This window comes from Vidua macroura, chromosome 3 (genome assembly GCF_024509145.1).
Source record: "Vidua macroura isolate BioBank_ID:100142 chromosome 3, ASM2450914v1, whole genome shotgun sequence".
NCBI lineage: Eukaryota > Metazoa > Chordata > Aves > Passeriformes > Viduidae > Vidua > Vidua macroura.
This window is the reverse complement of record NC_071573.1, coordinates 36,503,715-36,524,298: the sequence shown is the minus strand read 5'-3', so window position 1 is coordinate 36,524,298 and position 20,584 is coordinate 36,503,715. Positions and strand designations below refer to the sequence as shown.

Below are 20,584 nucleotides of genomic sequence, written 5' to 3'. Positions count from 1 at the left end.
CGAGTAATTTTGGGACAACAGTTCTTCTGTTCTTTTGCGCAGAAGTGTCCTCCGCAGTGTCTGAAAACGAGAGTTTGTTTTCTAATTTTCCTGTTTTCCTCCGTTTTTTTTTTTTTTTCTCTCTCCTCTTTTCCAGCGAGGCGGTGCCTTCCCCCCGGAGCCGGGAGCAGCCCCGAAGGAGCGGCTTTTCCCGGGCATAGGAGCGGAAGAGCGAGCCCCAGCACAGCGTAGACGCTCTGTGCGCGGCCGTCCCCGCTTCCTCCGCCCTCCGCGCCGGGAGGAAGGGCAGGGCAAGGCTTCGCCTTCCTCCTCCTCCGGCGGGGCGGGGAAGTTTCTGGCACCTTCTGGCGGTGCCGGCGGAAGCGGGCGGGAGGGAGCGGGGGGAGCGGCGGAGGCGGCGCCGGGGCAGCGCCATGGCCAAGTGGGGTCAGGGAGACCCGCGCTGGATCGTGGAGGAGCGGGCTGACGCTACCAACGTGAACAACTGGCACTGGTGAGAGCCGGGATGGAGCGCGGGAGTGGGATGCGGGGAAAGGCTGGGGGGAATGGGCCGCCGGCGCTGACCCCGCCGCTCCCGGGGCAGGACGGAGCGGGACGCGACCAGCTGGTCCAAGAGAAAGCTGAAGGAGGTGCTGGAGGGGCTGGTGGTGGAGGGCGAGGCCGGGCGCTGCGAGATCGGCGACCTCAAACACGTGGAGGGCGAAGCGTCCTGCAACAGCCGCAAAGGGAAACTCATCTTCTTCTACGAGTGGAACCTGCGCCTCAGCTGGAAAGGTACGGGGGGAAGGGGGGATGCGAGGGGCTCCGCAGGGATTGCCGGGCCCTGGCAGCGTGTCCCGGGCCCGGCCGGGGAGGTGGCATTGGCGCGGGGCGCTGTGCTGCTCCCTGCTGCCATCGGGAGCCATCCCTCTGCAGAGGAACCTGTCCCCTCCGGGCTGGCGAAACGCGAATGCCTCGGTGAACTGCAGTGACTCAGAGTTTGGGGCTGGAGTCGATTGCGGGAGCCACGTGGGCCTGGACGGGATAAATGCGTGTTCTTAAATAACCTTGAAACCCGAGCTTGGCTTTCCCCTTCACCCAAGCTTTTTCCACCGCATATTCCTTAGCACTGCGTCCCCGGTGTATCAGAACGGGGTTACTCACTTTGCTTTGCGAGAAGTGAATGCCTGCATTGTGGTGGCATTGACAGCAGAGTGCCGGGGCTGGTTTCGTTCCACTGTGCCCAAATTACAGCTGTGTGCCCCTCCGTGCCTCTGGAGAGCAGGAAAACCTAGGAGACGTCACATGACTGCTGTTTCCGTAAACGAACTGTAGTGTACATTGAGGATTACAAATTACAGGAGGATAAAACCCTTTAGTGGGAAACAGAAATAACTCTTGATTTTTTGGGATACTGGGGGCTGTGCCCGTGCATTTTTTTGCTGTGCAATATCCGTTTGTAATCCCAGCTCTTGGAGTTGACCTCTGCTGGGCTTGTCCTGTGGCACGTTCTTTGTTTGCAGTTTGGCTTTTGGTTGATGCCAAGGAATTCTTCCCGTTTATTAAATGCCTAAAACCTGACAGCAGATTGTGGCCTTGCACTGGAGTAAGAAGCAGGGGCAGCTGATGGAATGAGCCTGCACAGGAAATTGTCCGTGGATATTGTAGTGCCAAGTGACAGGCTGTGCTTCCCCAAATACTGTCATTCCTCAGACCTGGGGGAGTGGAGGTTGGCCTGACTGGAATATTGCTGAGACCAGACCAGATCTGGAATTGAAGTCTGCACCCACGATAAGAGGGGACTTTAAACTGAGTACTGATGTTTGTTTTAGGAAGTTTTATATGTTCTAAGTGTGTTATAAACTGAGACTATACTTAGAGTTGTGGTGTAAATGTTAACAGAGAGCAAGGCAAATATCAGATTCTTGTGCAGTTTAAATCAGTGTAGATAAAATAATTGTAATCAGTTTTTTGACTTCTTTAAGTTCAGCAAAAATCACCTTAAGTTTTAAACAGAGGTTAGCTCGGCTTTGTGTTGTTTATTTCAGAATATAAATTTAAAAGCAGGCAGACAGTATTTTGTTTGCATTTCTATGTAAATTCTCTCTAAACTGTTTCTCTACAAGGTGTTTGTGCTGGTCAGTGTTTAGAGACAGCTCTGACTTGCTGGCTGCTTTGCTATGCTGAGTGAAATGTGGCTTTGAGAGCTTAATTTTAAATGAGTTGGCTATTACACAGGAAATTCTACAAAAGAACCCCAGAGGCTGATGTTTTTTTTGGTGAAAGCCATCATGTTGTGTGTTTTGAGGGCTCTAAATTAGAAGTGAGAGTTCAGATTGAACTAAAATACTGTAATTAGTTCTACAAGTCTTCAAGGATAACTAGGACTTCAAGCTTTGATTTAAAGGTGGGTATGCAAAGACAAATTGTAAAAATCCTGACATTTGCAGCTGGTTTGGAAAGTCCAGTGTAGGAAAAACTTGGTGCTTAGCAATTTAGATAAGAAAGAAACAAGAAAGCGAGGAACTGGGTGCACTTAATGATACTAAAATTGAGCAAAATGGCTATTCTATCATTTTTTAGGGGATGTAATGAGGATTTTAATGCATCGTTCCACATTGTGGTGGAAGCTTTGTGAAAACGTGTTTGTCCTTTTAAAGCGGGTATTTCAGTGTGTTAAAGCAGCTATGACAGTGTGTTATAGTTGGATCTTTCTGAGATGTGTGCTTCACACTGGACTGGCAGGAAACCAAAAATAATTTATTTTCAGTTCTGTTATTGAATTTCAGTGCAATTCCAACACATAATATGATTGATTGATAAAAAGGTAGTAAAGCTTTGTTTACATTACAGTGGTAGTGAAAATGCAGAGCAGCACCAATTTTCCGCCTGTGTCATGTGGATCCACCAGCTCTGTTTGTTCACTGGTTGGACTTTGCTGCCCAGCACAGACACTGTCAACTGTGAAACTTTATTTTAAGAGTTGTGAAAATTGCTGATAGGATTGGCTAACTGAAGTCAGGTTTGTGTTTTGCTCCCCAAAACTTCCTGCATGCCTGCACTTCCTTTCTGGGAAGCAAGCCAAAAATAAGATAGGTTTTTTTGTCTGCAAAGACCACGTTGTGTAGTTTTCCTGTACTGATCCTGGTGCTGAAAGAGGGCAGGAAAGAGCACACTGAGGTGGCTTTGTGGGCCCAGGAGTGTTCCAAGGATGGCATTAAACAGTTCCCAGGGCTTTATTGAATGACAGGTTCTTCTGGGAGACTCCAAGGTCTAGTTCTGCTGTCCCTGTGTGCATGTGGCTGTGTAGCTGTGGATTAACAACTTTGTGTGTTGTGCAATCCCTCATTGCCTCACACCCGAGTGGGGAGGGATCTTTGCACTTTGGTATCAACAGCCCTTCACTCCCCTCCATGCCAGAAGGCACCTGGGCATTTGTTGGAGTCCCTCGCTGGGATCTCGACCACTTGGCTTCTGTCATGGGGGCTCAGGGAATTAATTAAAATAATGAGAGTGATGGTCAGGAGCATGGGAATCCAGGTGGCTCCTGTGAAAGTGAGAATCTCCAGAAATTCTGCATCTGCCTTCCTGATAATTCCCCTTGTGCAGTCGTGCTCAGCCCTGGGCTGTTGGAATTGGAGAGTTTTGCTGATAAAGCACCTTGTAAGATTTTTAATGTTCTGACACTGAGCTGACAGACCTGCCTGTTTCTCTTGTTGCTTTCTTAAGAGATTTTATCGTGAGCTAATTAATGAGTTAATTTAAATAACAAAGCACTTCTGCAAGGCAAAGGGGAAGTCTTCAGTTAATACAAAAAGCCTCAAACCTTAAATTTAGTCTTTCCAGTGTAATCTGAGGCAGAGCAGCATGGGGGGCAGCTCAGTGGAGTGGGCCTTGGCCCTACAGGATCAGAAGTGGAGCATAATTCCTGTCCTTGCTGACTCTTTCTGCAGTGTGCAGTGATTGTAAAGTGGTTAAAAGTAATATCAAGTGCTCTAAATGTGCACGTGAAGTTCCTATTTTCAAAACCGTCAATTGTATACTTCTCCATTATACACGTGTGTTTCCTGGTAACATGCCTGCATGTTGGGAGCTTTCACACAATGAAAAAGGGGCATGGTCGGCATTCCAGGGAGCTTCTGAATCCAGAGCAGACTCATTCAGGGGAGAAGGAGATGATTTTCCCCTACCCACCCTTTGATGCACAGGCAGTGCTGGGGACAGGCTGTAAAGGCTGTCAGAGCAGGTGACAACTGCAGGTGACAGCAGTGCAGGGAGCAGGTGGGTTTCTGTCCATCCCTCAGTGCACCTGGGTAGGGAACACAGCTCCCAGCAGAGGCTCAGGTTGCTGTTCAGCTCCTCTAAATCAGCCTTGAGGCAACTCCCTTCAGGTAACACCTTTGTACAAATGAGTTCCAAGTGTAAAACGCTTGTTGTGGGGGAAAGAGTTTTTAATGCTGCATTTAAGAATTCGTTATGTTAATACAGGTACAGTGAAAGAGTCTGGTGAGAAACATAAGGGATCTGTTGAAATTCCTAACCTGTCAGAAGAAAATGAGGTAGATGATACAGAGGTAGGTGTGCAACACTGGTATGGCTGTATAGGTCCACAGTTCTTAAATAATCAACATATAGGCATCATATTTTGATTTATCCTGTTATTAAGTGGGGTAATTACATGTGGATAGTTTATTTCATGCTGCTGTTTATTATACTTGGAATAATGCCTTATTCTGTTCTCAAATTTACCAATGAGGAATGTGCAGTTTGCTTTGCTAATTACTGACTGTGATAATATTTTAACTACAAATTCGAGGAGAACTCTTCTTGTAGTCTTAAAACCCCAAACCAACACAGCAAACCACTCCCAGCCCTAAGACCTTAAGGAATCTCTGTGTTGGCTGGATACTGGTGGATACTGGGCTTCCACAGATCCTTCAGCCTCTGCTGAGAAGCAGCTCTTGGCTGTACTTGAACTAGACTGAGTGGAGATACTACATTTATTTATGTCTTAAGAGGACTTATTTTTAGCAAAGGTTGGCTACACCAAGATCATGAATTTGAAATTGCAGCTGTTCTCTGAGCATAGTAAACAAAGCTCAAATGCTTTCCTTTGTTGCCAGATCCCAAAGGGTCATGTCTGAGGGTCTCTTAAATGCTGTCATTATTCTGTTTCTAGATAAATGTTAGCAAGAAGAAAGGGGAAGGTGATGTTCTAAAGGACCTGATGAGAACTGAAGGAACCACCAAAGTCAGAGAGGCCCTGAGGGACTACCTGAAAGCACTTAAAACAGGTAAATTGAACCAGGTGAATTAATCAGCACCTTGGGAGTGTTCCTGTGCAGGTGCCTCTCCTGAACAGCTTGGTCAGATAGTGACAAATCCCTGGGTTTGTACTGGTGTGATTTTTAATTGTCCACCAGCTGAGATGAGTTAAGTTAGTCCTGACACTCAGGATCTTTTTTGCTCTAAAAGTGGCCATGTCCAGAAGGTTCTGCAGTGATTGAGGCTGTGCTGGGTCACACAGGCCCTGCCAGGGCTCAGCTTAGCCCTACTAGGGCTGGTCAATATTAGGACTTCTTTTTGTTGCCTAATTTTAAAAAATTGCCTTCCTTGCCTGAACTGCTGCCTAATTTTTATGTCCCTTTGTTTTAGTTAATTATTAAATTAGTTATTTTCTATAATTTCTGAAATGCTGTCTTTATTTCTGTTCTTTACTCTACAAATTCATTCTCTGCTCATCTTTAAGCTTGCCATTATCATTTGAGATTCTAAGGTTTTATTATCCTATATTACTAAGTATATAAATTTTCACTTGTTCTTCTAAACCAAAGGTGAGCCAAATTTAAATTTTATTTTCTTTTTTTTTAAACTGTGGTATTTTTGTGAATTACAGCTGTTTCCAAGAACCAGGAAAATATGCTCAAAAAATTGATGCATTTGCAGCTTGTAGTCAAATTGTTATCAGGTACATCTCTGACTGTGAACTACTTTGTTAAATTATTACTTTTTTTTTTTTTTTAATGCTTTGTAATTTTCCCAAGTTGGATCCACCAGTTTTTGGTTTGAGAAATTACTGTGTATGATTTTTAGGGTATCCAAAGATTCTTTAACTCTGGAAACTCAAAAGGCAGCAGCCTCTGACAGGGATGGTTCCCATTCTGTATTGAGTTTCACTCCAGTCTTCTGCCAAACTTAGAAGAATTTCTTTGGGTATTAATAATCTCTTTGATCTGAACATCTCCTGTGCTGCCAGAAGTCTGTGCAGATGTTTCTGATTTGGGGTCAGGTAACTTGGAAAAAGCCTTTTGAAGGGGAATTGCTGTTAGGCCTGTTCGTGATGGAAGCTTAAGAGTAAACTGGGAAAACCAGAGTGAGTTTTATGTCCTGCAGTTTTACCATTCTTCAGGGTTTTGGTGATCTTCATTGAGTGTCTGAATGTCAGGGGGTTGAACAGCTCAATTTCACAGTGAGAAGTGCTTTTCTTCATTACAGAGTTCACCTTGGGAATGATCCTGCCAACAAAAGCTCCTGTTGGTCAGGAACTGGCCACAGAGCGAAAACCAAGTGGGAGCATGGTGCAGGTATGTTGGCTTCAGATTTTCAATGAATTTAGTGACTCCTGAGTAATGATACTGCTGAGGAAATGCAGAAATACAGTGTACAGTTGCCATGTATTCACACTCTGTGTTTGAGAACGTGCAGGTGACAACCCCCTTGCCCTGTCAGCACTTCTAATGGTCAAGATCTCGCACTAATTCCTGTGAATATTTTTTTGCTTTGCAGGACTCTGTTACACCACAGTCTCTGGATATGGTTGGAGTAAAAATTCCAACAGTGAGGATACATATGAGGGAAGTCTTCAACTCTCCAGCTGATGAACTTTACAGCATCTTCACAAAGAAGGAAGTAAGTGATACTTCCAGGAGGCATTTTAACTGAATGTGGCTGTTGATGCTGCTGAAGAGTTGTGTAAATAATAAATATGTCACAGTGTCAAGTACAAATTCCATTTGATGAGCGTTTATTAGGCTGCCTTAGACCTTTTTTTTGCTAGTTGTTTCCTTAACAAAGCGAAGCTGCATTGTTATGGTGTTTGGGTGCAGCTTCCTTGTGCTGTCCTTAATAAAAGCTTTGCTCTTTTATGTCGCTGTTGTTGAGGAGCCTGAAGGGCACAGTAAGGGCACTGCTGCTAACCACAGCTTAATTAGATTAATTACTGGAGGTGATGATACTGTTGCTTATTGGGTGTGAAACACAGAATCACTAATTTTGGGTTTGTGTCCTTCAAATTAGTCTGGGCTGGTATTGGAGAACTTCAAATTACAACCCCAGGGCTACCTCTGGGAAACAGAAATGGCTCTTAGCAGTGCTTCTGCACCTTCCTAAAGCTGCTGCTCCATTTCCCTCATTTCCCAGTCAGGGAACAGCCAGTTTTGTCTACACCTGTGGATGTGCTGGGGGCAGAGGCTGTGCTGGTCTGTATTTACCAGTGCAACTTTCTCAGCATTAACATTCTCACTGTGGCACCTCACTGGCCCCGCCACAGTCCCAGCAATGCTGTATAAAATCAGAAGCCTGATGAGTGATTAAAGACTTCCAGGTGTATCAGAGTTTAGCTAATTCCTGCAGCACCCCTCCCTTGTCTCCCAGCATGGTGCATTTTGTGTTTTTCTTTTTTTGTTAGTTGGTACAGAAGTTCTCCAAGTGCCCAGCCGTGATTGAAGCAGAGAAAGGAGGCAAACTGCAGATGTTTGAGGGCTGTGTCAGCGGTGAATACACAGAACTGGTAAAAAACTCCTGCTCTACTTTAAAACAGGAGGGGAGGGTGGCTCCTCCGAGCTAAAAAGCAGCATAAATTTGTGAATTTCAGCTTCTCTAGTGAGTATTTCAGTTCCTCTATTTCAAAGCCAAAGAGTTGTTCTTCTGTTGTGTGGTGTTTGTGGCTCATCAAAAGAGCAGGGACTTACCACACCGAAGGACCTGCAAAGGGAGCAGAAAACCCAGCACAATCCTTTGTAACTGAGAGGAGGGAGAGAGGTTTAAGGTTTATCTCCTAAATCCCTATCCCTTTTTAAATGGGGACATGATCTCTGTTCTATTCAGGGCAAGTGTTACCCTGCCCCAGCTGACTGCTGGTGCAAATAGAAGGGAAAAACCTGGTAATTAGAGCTCAGCTGCATTTTTGAAATGTCCTAAAAACCATTTTCATCTGCAGGAGTGCCCGACTTGTGTACTGGGCCAGGCTGGGTTGTGTAACACAATCACTCGGTCACACTTTGAAACTTCAGTGGGGAAAACTGGGCTCATCCTTGTTTCAAAGTCTGCAAGAAAATCAGTGTTTTATGTGCCATAACCAATGAGTCCTGTCTTTTCCCACAGCAAAAACAGAACAGTGGAATACAACTCCATGAAAACAGTTTATTTCAACAACCAGACCCCAGTCTTGCTCTTGTTTACATGCATGTGTCCAATATGCCATAAGATGCTCCTCCTCTCCCTGTATTTCAGGGAGAGCTGTAATGGGAATTCTCTCAGGTGCTACCAAGGAGAACCTTCTTATCTTTCACAGGTCCCAAGCCAAAGAATTGTCCTGAAGTGGCGGTGTAGGAGCTGGCCTGACGGTGAGTTTTTCCAAGGATCTCTGATATTGCAGGGCTCCTTTGCAAGGAGAAGAGCCAATCCTGGCAGGGGCCAGCTTTGGCTGGACACTCCCTTGGTCTCTGTCCTTTGGAGAACAGCCCAGTGCAGAGCGCTGTGAAAAGAGGCTGTGCTCAGACAGGCAGAGCAGAGAGGGAATCAGCACCAACAAATGGCATTCTTTAAAAAGCACTTCACTGAAGGGTCCTGTTCTCTTCCCTCAGAACATTATGCAACTGTGGCCTTGAACTTCCAGGACCTGGCAGCTCAGTCAGAACTGGAGCTGGAATGCAAAGGGGTTCCCATCTCCCATGAAGAGAGTACAAGACAATGTTGGAAGAAGCAATATTTTGAAGAAATACATATTTTACTGCAGCAATCAAAAGACAACATGGAATAATAACGGCACTGTAGTTTTGTTAGGGCATTACTTTTTATACTTTGTTAACATTTGGTTTTCTAAAAAAAAAAAAAAATAATTTATTTGTGGGAAAAATAAAGACCCACTTCTATGAGACTGTACATAGTTTAAGCACTATTTATGGGTTTTTAGGGAATGAGAGACAAGTCAGACTGTGTATACCAACAGCTTTACTTGGGGACAGTGTTCTCTCTTCTGCTTGCCTGGAACTTCAGTGATAATGATTCAGCTGCAGTGAGCCCTGCCCTCAGAGGTAGGTGAGCAACACCCTCAATGGGAAGCATTTCCAGTTCCTTAATATTCAGTGTATCAAGTGGCAAAATTAAATCTCTGTAGGAGACTGAGTTCCCAGCAGAGGTGAGCTGAAAGGGATTACAAAACTGCTGATCCATTTCAAGAAATGGGGGGTATCGTTTATAGCCTTTGTGGAATACTTGCTAGATGCTCCCAACTGCAGACTGTTTGCAGCTGCAGTTTTGGGAAAGGTAATTAACAATGTTATGTAATTATTAGATCTGCATGCACTGTACTCCCTTACTTGACCTCAGTGTGACATTTATTTAGGAAGAAACAAACAGTAGTAGTGCTTTCTTTCTGCAGTTCTGTAAAACCTTCCACTGAAATGATTCACAGCCCTCTGCAATGCTGTACCTCAAAGAGAACAACTGTAAAGAGAATTTTGACAGGAACAAATTGTAATTCCTAATTAAACCATCTCGAAGTGAGCAAGGATAACTTAGTTCTCAAATGCTTTATAAATAAAGTGTACAAATGCAATACACAATCTGAAACAATTGGACCACAATAGGGCAGGTTGCTTTTGGAAAACATGCTTGGCTCAATAAAAATACGGCTTTACATCAAGCTGATTTTCTCCATAAACTGATACTGCCACACTAAATAAGATTCTTAGAAGTTAAGTTCTGTATATTTTATTTTTACAGAATGCCAACACATGGCAACCTTGCCACCCAAAAAGCTTCCATCATCAAGGAGACAGAGGTGCTGCTCCCTGCTACAGGCCAGGTTCTCCTGAAAAGTTTGCAGTTATTAACAACCCCTCTGAACTGAGGTGAGGTCTGTGGTAGTGAGAAGAACAAAGTCCCCACAGCGACAGGAGAGGCGCAAAGCACTCTCTGGGTGTTGCCTGCTGCTGCTTGAAGTGTCCAGGTGCTAGGTGGGGAGCAACCTCTTGAGTAATGCTGGATTTTAGCATCTCTTTCTGAATGCTCAAAATTTAGTTATCTTTTCCCCCCCTCTCAGCATTCAAGGAAAAAAAGCCTGATGTTTTGAATACAAAAATGTTTCAGGGTAGGGATTGACAAAGGGAAATTAAGACAGTTCAGGCTTCAGCAGGTTTATGGGTAGATGGTTGAAGAGATATTGCAACAATTTAATCCTTGAGAGTAGGTGGTTCTATGCAATTCCAAGTTTCTTCTAAGAGTGGAACTGCAGCCCCAGTATTCTGTGGGAATTATGCTTCCCTCATGACTGAAATCCCTGGTTCTCCTGTTTCTCTGTCCTCACTGGAATAGAGCAATTGCCAATCAGTGGTGTTAAAAAAGACAGGACTTAATTGTGCTTCCAGTGTTGCAGTCCCTGTTCCAGGTGTGAGGCTGCCAAAACCCCTGGAAAACAAGCAGCTCCATATCCCTCTTAAAATTTCTCCTGGACTTCCCAATTAAAAATGTTACATGGTAATTCACTCAGGCAAAGAGAAAAAGTAGTAAAATGGGAAAGACATGGTTGTAAGATTACGACCAAAATTCTTTACAGATCTCAGCACTTTAAATGCCATAGGAGAGGCTGCCTGTGCATGGAGAAGGTATTTAAAACCTTAATTTTGAAGGGGTTAAATGGAAGGTAGAAATAAGTACTAATAAATGAGAAGTGAGATAAAACCTGGAAGAAAATCAAAGCTTTTAAGAGACTGAAGAAGCCAGTGGAAGATTAAAGGGTTTAGATTTAAACGGATTTCAAAGGTGAGATAAGGGAATATTTTTAAAGGCAGAAAAATACAAACCAGAAAACTGATTTAAAGTGAGAGAAGGGGAACAGAATGGAAGAAATAATGACTTACAGAGCACAGAAAGTGAGGGAGACAGAGGACAAACACCTGGAAACAGGCTCTGGAAAAGGAAGACACCTTTGTGCTGGTATTGCTTACTTCTGTTCAAAAAACTCTACTGCAAAAAACTTCTTGGTAAAAATTGCAGGAATACTCAAGAGGGAAATTAGGAAGTAAGGGAAGAGCAGTAATCGTATTTCTGGTAATCCTGACATGATTGATGGTGCAGTATTTGTGTATCCTTTATGAAATCATTATCAAGTACTGTTTGTAGTTTGCCTGCTCAAAAATGAGCTAAAAAACCACCCCAAAGGCCAGAAGGCCACAGCTCTGGTGTGATCCCATCCTGCAGGAGCTGCTAAAGCCAGCAAGGAGCAGCAGCTCAGACACATCCCAATGTTATTAAGGCTGATTAATTACAAAAACTACTCACCCAAAGGGGTTCCAACAGCTGCTGCAGCTCAGGTTTTGATCCATAGGGCCAGTGTTTTCCTTGCAGAAAAATTCTGATTGTAGAAGTTTTGACTAGAAGCTGATGATGATTTCTCTGGAGTAACAATCTGGGGAAAGCTAATCAGAAAAAGTAATAAAATTATTCCTAAAGAGAACAAACCCATAGTTATTTCATGTCTGAATAATGAGGATACCAACTTAAGCACTTACCAGTGTCAGTAGTGTCTGTAAATGCAGGATAAAAATGCCAAATAAAGAGGAATATAAATTTGTAAACTTTAAAGACTAATTAATTACAGAACATTGAAACCAATGAGAGTAAATTCAAAGGGAGCAAGAGCATCACAGACTTGAGAAGCAAGTGATGCAAAACTGCAGTGAAGGGTAGATGGAATGAAAGAATTTTGGAGAAAAAAAGACCAAGGTGTAGATGAAGACAATAGAAAAACAAATGAGCTGAGCAACTGGGAAATGAAGCTGAAAATGGAGTTTAATCAGATACTAGAACCAGTAGCATTAACAGTCCAAAAGGTCACATAGAGACTGGTATTACTCAGAAATAACAGGGGGAAGTATAATGGGAGGGATGATAAAGTCATTCCAGGTGTGCAGAAGCTGTCAAAAAGTGAGGGGGCACAGCCAGATAGAGCAGAGGGAAAAAAGAAAGGAAGTCTGTAAATGGTGCAGGAGAAAAACTGTATAAGAGATGTTCAAATAAGGGAAATGAGATGCCAAGTTCCCCTGGCTTTTGACAGCACTTCACGTTCCAACAACAAGCACCAGTCCCTCTCCACTGTGTGGCTGAACACTCGTGCACACTAAACAAGCACCAAAATCTACATCAAATATGAACCTCCAACCATCATTTCTCTCTGCTGCTGTTTGACTTAGGAAGTTCTTTGCTGAGAAATACAAAGACTGAAGCAACATATTATAAACAAATGAAAAGTCATCACAATCAGTTTAATGAAGTGCACAGAATAGCAGTTGATCATGTCAATAAAAATAAAACAATTAATTTTACATCAAGTGTGCTTTATTTCCTCCACAGGTATTCTGTTAAATAAAGCACCATATATATACTGCCAGGCCACAGCTAAAGAGGATTCTTTACAGAATCAAATTTCTTGTGGTTGTTTAGTATACAAGTAAACTTAATTTTGATAATAAGAACCACAGCGATCTGAGGCAATCTGCCTCGATTATAAGGTACAAAACTGGCACAGAGAACACCATATTATACACAGTAAAAATGCCATAAGTTTAAATTACATCATACAGGGCCAGGAGGCCCTGTCTCCCAGACAGCCATATTAAATGAAAGCCACTACAGTGAACTCTTAATTACATAAAACATAGCCAGTATCTGATTGCCCTTTAAGAAAGTGTACGGTAGATGCAAAATAAAATAAAATTTAAAAAAAATAATCTTGAGTTCTGCCTGACCAGGAATTAAGCATATAAATCTATCTTGCCATTCAAGCAGAGAGCACTGGACAAACTGAAGCACAAAACAGAAATAAGCAAAACTTATACAAACAGCATTTTTTCGGGGGAAGAAGGATTAAAAAAAAAAAAAAAAAAAAAAGACTTAAAAGCATACATGCTCCATCTAATGTCAAGAAGCAGCTTGGTTTCCTTTCCCAGATATCCGTGTGACCACATGAATCGTAGACTCAATGGTCCTGCACAGGATGTCTAAAATGTCATGCTGCTGCATGTGACTGAAAAGTCCTCTGGAATGGCCACAACTGATTGATAAATTAGTTTCGGGGTCCTGGGATGGTAAGGCTTGGCCATCGCAGCTCCGCAAGTCTGCGAGGTCAGATAAAACCGTGGAAATCGACGTGGAAGGAAACTCTGAGTCCTCCTCAGCTCCCATGGAATCCTTGGAAGCCTGCAGGTGTTTGAACTCTTTGCATTCTTCAAATTTCCCATTCCCCGGCTGCTCCTCGGTGTGCTGCGCACGTGCGGCTAACACAACATCTTCAGAAAATGAAGAGGGCACTTCCATCCTGTACTCCTTGACAGAACTGTTCTCAGGGGAGGGTGGGTCCTGCTCCGTTCCCGGGTCGATGATGGAGGAGTCCCTGGTCTCATTGTCTGAGGTGCTGGTGGGGGTCAGCGCCTCGCGGGGCTCGGCTTTGATGTCACCGATGTCCACGGCGTGCTCCTCATCGCTGCTCACCCTCCGCCGCTTCACCGGAGTGGCTCCTTCGTCATCTGTGGGGACAGGGCAGCTGCTCAGGAACAGGCACTGCTCACATCCCCACCCATCTCCACACTCAACACAGCACTTCAATAAACACTCATTTTCTTGCAGAGAATTCGTGCAATTCACAAACTTTAGCTCCACAATAAAATGGTATTTTTGTGTACTACTGGGATTTGGAGCCAAGGAATGTCCCGCCCTGCAGGAACAAAGTAATGTATTACATTAATTTGATAAAAGGTTCATTAACGCAACAGCAAACCTTTAGTTTTTCTTTCTTTGGCTTCTTGCTCTTGTAATGAGTTCCTCTGTTGCTGACAAGCTCTGCATTTGTTTAAAAGCTCTTGTAAAGTTGGAATCAGGGCTGAGTTGAGCTGTTTGGGAGTGTGCACTGAAAGCAGCAAGGCAAGTGCTCGGAGGTCCTGGAAATAGAGAAACAAACTTAAGGCTTATTTCAAACTGGTGTTTCATCAATCTTGCACACAGAGACTGTGCAATGAGGAGATGCTGTTCATGTTCTGAGCAGCCCAAAGATCCCATTCTAGAGCTACTCCCACCACTGAGATTCCCCACTCACTATCTGCTGACCTGAACACAGATCTGTCCTGGAGGTGACAATGCCGTGCTGAGACACAAAACTATGCTGGGTTACAGCACTCCTACCATTAATGCTCCTGCAGTTGTTAACACTTTGCTCCCCACAGTCAGGTTAATACTCCCAACTTCCCCTGCAGGAGCTCAGGTGAGGCAGGGAGTGCCTAACACCTGGCACAGGGCACTGAGGAGTTTCTGTAGGAAATGAGTTGCCTCGTGTTCACTAGGAAAGACTCACCCCATTTAATGTAGAGCTTGCTTTGGAAATTTCAACTCTCTGGTTGCTGAAGTCAGATTCTAGGCTTTGATACTGATTTATTAGGTTTGTAATTAGAGTGTTGATTAAGTTGGCACAGTTTGCTTCAGAAAACACTTGCCCTTGAACCTGTGGAAACAAAGTATTTTTTTAAAAGCCACAAAAAATTGGAATTGTGAAAACAGAATAGAAAAAGGAAATAGCATCAGTGTCTGCATTCCTTGGAGTAATAATTATTGCTAAAAGACCACGTACCTTGAGGAGAAAATGAGTCAGAAAGGTGTAGACAATGTTGTTGTTAAGAAAGGTCCTTTCATCCATCAGAATACATTTGATATATTCTGCAAAAACTGGATCTTCACAGAGGAGCTTCACACAGTTCTTGGACATCGCAGACTGGCAAGGAGAGAGAAGATGGCAGAGTCAGCACTGGAACTGTGGGCCAGGCCCACTGAGAAATAGCTCAGGTCTATCAGATGCCAGTAAATGGTACATATCAATTACTGACAATTCTTATTTCCCATTTTCTTTTGATGAAGCTCCTTCCCCAGAAAGGCCACTTTATCCCCACCAGTGTGTATGGAAAGGGACAGAGCCTCCTGATCTGTGAGCCAACCACAGGGTCCTCTGCAATCATACCCAAACTTTGACACCTCATTTTTCCTTCATCATCCCAATGTTTGTGCTACATAAAAAGCTGGAATTTCAGAGGCAGGATGAGGTGCTTTCTGCACGCCCACCACCATTACTGGGGGGAGTTGCTGTGTTAAGCTTTTGCAGGATGTACAGGGAGCAATCAGAATTTTCCAGATTTTTATATTTGATTTAGCAGGGCTTCACAGACAGCAGTAACACAGGCAGAGTATTTTATTAAACACCACCCATCAGTTACACTTGTGGGTTCTTTGTTCCACAATTCAGTGTGTTTTGCTTGTGTTTCCATTCTGTTGGTTCTGACTCTTACCTGAGTCTGGCAAAGTTCAGTCCAGAGTTTGGGGAAGAGCGCAAGGTGAAGTGGCAAACCTTCATAAGCAACCAGAACACCTGCAATGAGACGAGGGAAGAAGTCAGTGTGGGAGAACTTTGTGGGAGACAAGCAAATCCTCAGAAAAGCAGTGCCAAGGTGCCCTGTCATTTTATAGGATCACATTCCAAGCATTTTGTATGATCAGAAAGCTGTAGTGTCCATGAGGTTTTTCCAGTCCCTTTAATAAATACATTGGAATAGCGTGACAAGAAGCAAATAAGTGATTCAGGGGATAAAAGGACATTTCCCTCATTGCTCTTTGGATGACATTATTCGTGTGACACTGAGGAACTCGCCCTCGGGGGTTGTGTGGGAACACAAGAATTAAAATAATGTCAATTAATTGCCATTGCTGAGATGCTGAGGATTCAGGATCTGATACAAAGCCATTTAAACTGCCAATCACCCAGAGATAGCCTTAGTGAGTCCTGTATTAAACTCTAAATGTACAGTAAGACTGAATTCTTAGTGGTTACCTCAGCTTTTTTCCCGACAGCCTGAAACATTTCAGTCATGTGGGTAAGGCTGCACTTTCTTATACATATTAACAGCTTTGTGGATAAAAATAATACCCAAACACAACAAGTTTCACAAGTTCTGCTTTTCCTTAAAAACTCTGAATATAAAACTTAGTGCAGAAGGACTCAGAGCTATCACAGAAAAAAAAATCGTTTGGCTGTTTCACCTTGATACTTACTCATTTTCACTAAAGTTTCAGTAAACTTTTCACAGTTGATTGCAACTCGACACAGGAGGTGGATGAACTGGTGGTAGGAGAAGAAATAGTCCAGCAGCATCCGGTCGTAAACATCGTCTTTGCCCTGAAGATTTAAGAGAGCCTCATTTAACCTCCAAAGCCACAGCTCCCAGACTGCCCTGAGCATCTCCCTGCCTGCCCACTTGCCCTGCAATGTCTCATCCTGGACTACAGGAGAACACTGGGAATCTCCAGGTGCCTCCTCACCCAGCCCTTGGCAAGCACCAGGGTGTGATAGGAGGAGGGATGGCAAATGCAATTCCCTGCCAGGAAAATCACTTCTTGGAGGGTTCTGAGCCAGCACCCAGAGGGTGCAAAGCTGTGCAAATACCTCGGCTTGAAGAGGACAAGAAAAGAACACAGTAACTTTGTATCACATAAAGACAAATACATACACACTACTGCTTTGTAAATCATAGCTTGTCAGTTGTGATATGTAGAAATCAGAATTTTCTCAAGACTGAGCTTCAGAGCAGAATTTTCATGAATGCCTCAAGCCCAGCGATACGTCTATGTCAATATTTTAGTATTTTGGACATACATAAGCTTAAAATGGCATCAGCCAGAGGAATGGCCACAGAGAGCCAAGAGGAAACCTCTAAAACTCAAGCAGAAAAATACAACCTTATACAAAGCAACTGAATGAAAAACAAGCATGCAAACCTACAGGGCAATGTGACTGTGGATGTGATTCTAGAGGTTTAAAAATATTCTCCTTCCTAATGTATTAGGAATTCAGTATAAAGGGTGAAATACTGTCATGTAATACGACACCTTTCTAATTCCAGGTATTTGCATTATGTAGTGTCACTTCTGGATGCACGATGGGGAAACCCACTAGAGGCAGTTTCTGGCTCTCTACCATCTTTTCAAACACTCGATTACACAGTCAATTTGATGGTGCACAAATAGACACAGCATCATTCTGAAAGCTTTAAAAAAGAAGGGTTACTTACCCTACAGTAACCGTGCTTCTTCGAAATGTGTTGCCCACACAGATTCCCATCTACGTGCACATAGGCCCCATGTGCAGAAGATTGGATTCTTTCTGAATAGCTGTGTCCACTGGGGCTGTGCCTGCACCCAGTGTGTCCTTGCGACCACTGTACCTGAGGGCACAAGGGGTATGGCGGCTTCAACCACCACTCAATTCCTTCACCCGTAAGAATCCCCTAGGACAGGACTCGGAATTAGCACAGCAGGAGGAGCACAGAATCTGTGTGGACAAAGCATCTTGAAGAACCACAGTTACCGGACAGCAAGTAACCAGTTCTCCTGCTTCAAATGATTGTCCATACATATTCCTTTTTGGGTGGGATTCACCTGACCTGACTTTAGCTATCTAAAATCTAGTCACTGGTGTTCCCTGCACTCCGTGGAGAGGGAGTCGCCTCATCCACACTCAGGTGCCTGGGTCAGGAAGGAGGGGAGCTCTTTCTCTCCTTCCCAGGGTAACTATTTATGGCCAGGAGCCCCAGGAAGAGCTGGATGCTGACCTTTTAGATAGGCAAAGTGACGTGAGCTGAATCCCACCGTTGCTGCAGCTGTAACAACGGGATGTGGCAAGTCACTACGGAGTAGCCCCACCAAAGCTGGCATCCCATTAGGAAGCCCACAGAAGGGAAAATGGGACATGAAAAGACTTAAAGCCCTTTATGACATTTCAAGCACTGGATTTTACCCAAACAAGTAGGAAATTATGCCTCAGCCCCAGCTGAATGGACTCTAATGGAACCTGCAGGGTCTCCTTGGTTGTCTGGAAATAAAATCTTAAAATAGTGTGAAACCCATCTAGACAATCCCTGGGTGGTGCCTCAAATTCCTTTATAAATGCCACAGACAGTGGGAAATTACCAAACTGTGTGCTATGGGGTTTTTTTCCTACCACAAGGCCCAAACCCTTATGGTGTCTGCAGTATGAAGCTCTGTATCCCCAAGGGCAGGGAAATGGTGCTTCTGAAGTGCACATCTAGAATGGAGTATATGAGGACAACACATCTTGAAGAAGAATTATGCTTTGTTTACAAAGAAAAGGTAAATGCATTGAGCTACTGGATTCTGCCAATACTTTTATAAAAATGGGAAAACAACAGAGAAATAATTCTTTATAGGACCACTTGTTTACATACCTTGCTGGCTTCCACCATGGTGGGCAAGAGGCACATGTTGAGTTCGGGACGCGGAGGACGAATATTGCTTTTCCCCCCTATTAATTTCAAATTTTCACGACATGGAAAATAAGGTCCAAGAGACACTGTAGTGTAAGTTTGGATAAAATAGGGATATATTAAAAAGGTCAATATTTGATATCAGCAAGGAACACGTAGAGTAATAATAGCGTAAGAGAACTTCAAAAGACAATCACTGAAATACCTACTTGGGATATTACTGTGGTGGTATGTACAATGATTGTGCTGTAGAAATGGAACCAGAGTATGTAGGAAATCATGAGGACTTAAAAGTACAAGCTCCTTGAGGACATCTACAAACAAAAAGTTGTTTTTGCTATTACAAACTGTTATTTCTTAACAGCAAACAGTTCAACTTAAGGCTCATACATTTGCAAACTCTCTCTCGTATCCCTTTTGCCGCAGCTCCACCATGAGCAACACCTGAGTGACACCCTTGACTCCGTCCCAACTCCCTTCACCTCTGCCCCTGGGAGAGACCCTGCTCAGTGCTGCAGCAACCACCAGGGAGGGGCCAGCTTGGAGAATGAGAACCTCTGCCAAATTACCCTCTTTGCTTCTTCTTTAACAGAGCAGGTTTGACACCTGGAAAATGGCAACCAGCAGCAGTCAGGTGGAGAACAATACTCAAAATAAGGGGAAATGCATACAAATCACACACAAAAAACGTTTTTGGACACAGTGTTAGGCCTTTACCTGCAATCCATTAAATAATATTAAAAACTACTAAACTAGAAAAAAACTGGACCTTTCTGAAATAGTTCTGCTAATGCAAGAGGGGCATTTGTATGTATTACCTATGTCTGCACTTTAAAAAGCAAATCCATTCCTCTCTACAAGCTATTTATGCTTTAGTTCTACTATTGCAGTTCACAGTACTGAATCATAAAAATGAACAGGAAAAAAGTTATTTCCCAGAATAACTTGGTCTCCACGATCCTTTCTGAGGGGCGCTTTAGTTCATGTTTGAATTTTAATGTCAGATTTGGGATTTGACTCTAAACTCAGTGACACCTGAACTAAGGAGCTACTCCTCAGTCATGCCCCTTATCAGGTGGCAAATCGGTCTCACAAAGTGACCCGTGACTTTCTGCGCCCCCAGTCTGCATGCCTTAACTGACCACAGGGATATTCAATGCAAGCTGACAATCCCAGAGCTCTCTGGAGTAAGAACAGAGGTACTGACAGTACCACACCAACAATCCCAACCTCCTGTTTCTAGCAGAGCACTTGTGTAAGTGGCATTTCCATCTCTCAGCAGGGGCCTGTGCAAGACAGGCCCTGCATGGCCAGGACTTACCAATGCAGGCATTTCTAAGCTCGGGAGGACTGTAGGAATTGAGCAGAGTTAAGAGCTTATGGGCAAATTCAATCCGCTCCTGCCACTGAATGAGAGCTTGCTTCACATCTGCAATGCAAACATCCCAGGAGGCTGCTTAGCTCATGGCTCAAAAGCTCATTAAAAAAAGCACAAAATTTTATTGCTGAGGAGTCTCTTTTTCCTCTACCATGGTCTTAATCCATCTGGGAATTTGTTAGATCTCACTGGTCTACTGCTGTTAAATTTAAGCAATCTAGTTTCTTATTAAGTCAGTAAGTAATTTAATAAGTAACAATTTTATATCCATTAACAGACACATATTCTACTGTACAGCAAGTTTTAAGAAACAGCTAGTAAGCAAGAAAAAACACTAGGGTTTGGGTGAGGAAAATTAATTTAGAAACAAGAGGCATCATCCCTTAAAGAGTTATAATCAAACCTTTTCTTTGCAGATATGGACGTGTGGATTTCAGAACTGAAAGGAAAATGGACAGAAGCTCTACGAGGTCTCCAGTCACATGGCAAGCTGTGGCCTCGTGGTACATCATGTGCAATGTATTAAAGGACTGGGAAGAAGAAAAAAAATACCAAAAACATTATGTTGCCAAACTAAGGTACTTGTCAGTATTCCTCTTTTTATCCTGCAGATAGATGTACATTTATTTTA

At 43.5% G+C, this 20,584-nt stretch overlaps 2 protein-coding genes across 10 annotated transcripts in view; one reads left to right on the top strand and one right to left on the bottom strand.

Moving 5' to 3' along the window:
- The first annotated feature begins 43 nt into the window (after positions 1-43).
- On the top strand, positions 44-13,149 carry LOC128805799 (activator of 90 kDa heat shock protein ATPase homolog 2-like). 2 transcript variants are annotated; one of them, XM_053974734.1, is made up of 9 exons: positions 44-493; positions 584-774; positions 4,468-4,553; positions 5,159-5,273; positions 6,475-6,563; positions 6,766-6,888; positions 7,667-7,768; positions 8,552-8,603; positions 9,985-13,149. In XM_053974734.1, the coding sequence occupies exons 1-9, from the start codon at positions 414-416 to the stop codon at positions 10,074-10,076; spliced, it is 930 nt and encodes a 309-aa protein (XP_053830709.1). In that variant the 5' UTR covers positions 44-413; the 3' UTR covers positions 10,077-13,149. The 2 variants fall into 2 exon arrangements, with proteins under 2 accessions (XP_053830709.1, XP_053830708.1); XM_053974733.1 differs by lacking the exon at positions 9,985-13,149 and adding an exon at positions 8,844-9,904.
- USP34 (ubiquitin specific peptidase 34) overlaps positions 8,387-20,584 on the bottom strand; it is a 113,497-nt gene continuing 101,299 nt past the window's right edge. For 4 of the 8 annotated variants that reach the window (XR_008436570.1, XR_008436573.1, XR_008436572.1 and 1 more), the window contains 13 exons: positions 20,357-20,483; positions 19,897-20,004; positions 18,785-18,889; positions 18,537-18,661; positions 17,364-17,516; positions 16,348-16,471; positions 15,588-15,667; positions 14,879-15,019; positions 14,606-14,752; positions 14,036-14,195; positions 13,165-13,784; positions 11,542-11,678; positions 8,387-8,734 (listed from right to left, as the gene is read on the bottom strand). Coding sequence is in view for 1 of the 8 variants with exons in the window: in XM_053974731.1 (XP_053830706.1) it covers positions 13,180-13,784; positions 14,036-14,195; positions 14,606-14,752; positions 14,879-15,019; positions 15,588-15,667; positions 16,348-16,471; positions 17,364-17,516; positions 18,537-18,661; positions 18,785-18,889; positions 19,897-20,004; positions 20,357-20,483 (1,875 nt within the window). In the remaining 7 variants the exon portion in view is untranslated. Of the gene's footprint in view, positions 8,748-11,541; positions 11,679-12,492; positions 13,785-14,035; positions 14,196-14,605; positions 14,753-14,878; positions 15,020-15,587; positions 15,668-16,347; positions 16,472-17,363; positions 17,517-18,536; positions 18,662-18,784; positions 18,890-19,896; positions 20,005-20,356; positions 20,484-20,584 lie in introns of those variants that run through there. The other 4 variants (XR_008436575.1, XR_008436576.1, XR_008436571.1 and 1 more) reach the window with 3 other exon arrangements.

What these genes read in the sequence shown, in the direction of transcription:
- LOC128805799 (XM_053974733.1), top strand. Translation starts at nt 414, where the DNA reads ATGGCCAAGTGGGGTCAGGGAGACCCGCGCTGGATCGTGGAGGAGCGG. An exon ending in CCTGCGCCTCAGCTGGAAAG is followed by an intron (nt 775 to 4,467) that starts GTACGGGGGGAA and finishes ATGTTAATACAG; the next exon opens with GTACAGTGAAAGAGTCTGGT. An exon ending in CAAGTGGGAGCATGGTGCAG is followed by an intron (nt 6,564 to 6,765) that starts GTATGTTGGCTT and finishes TTTGCTTTGCAG; the next exon opens with GACTCTGTTACACCACAGTC.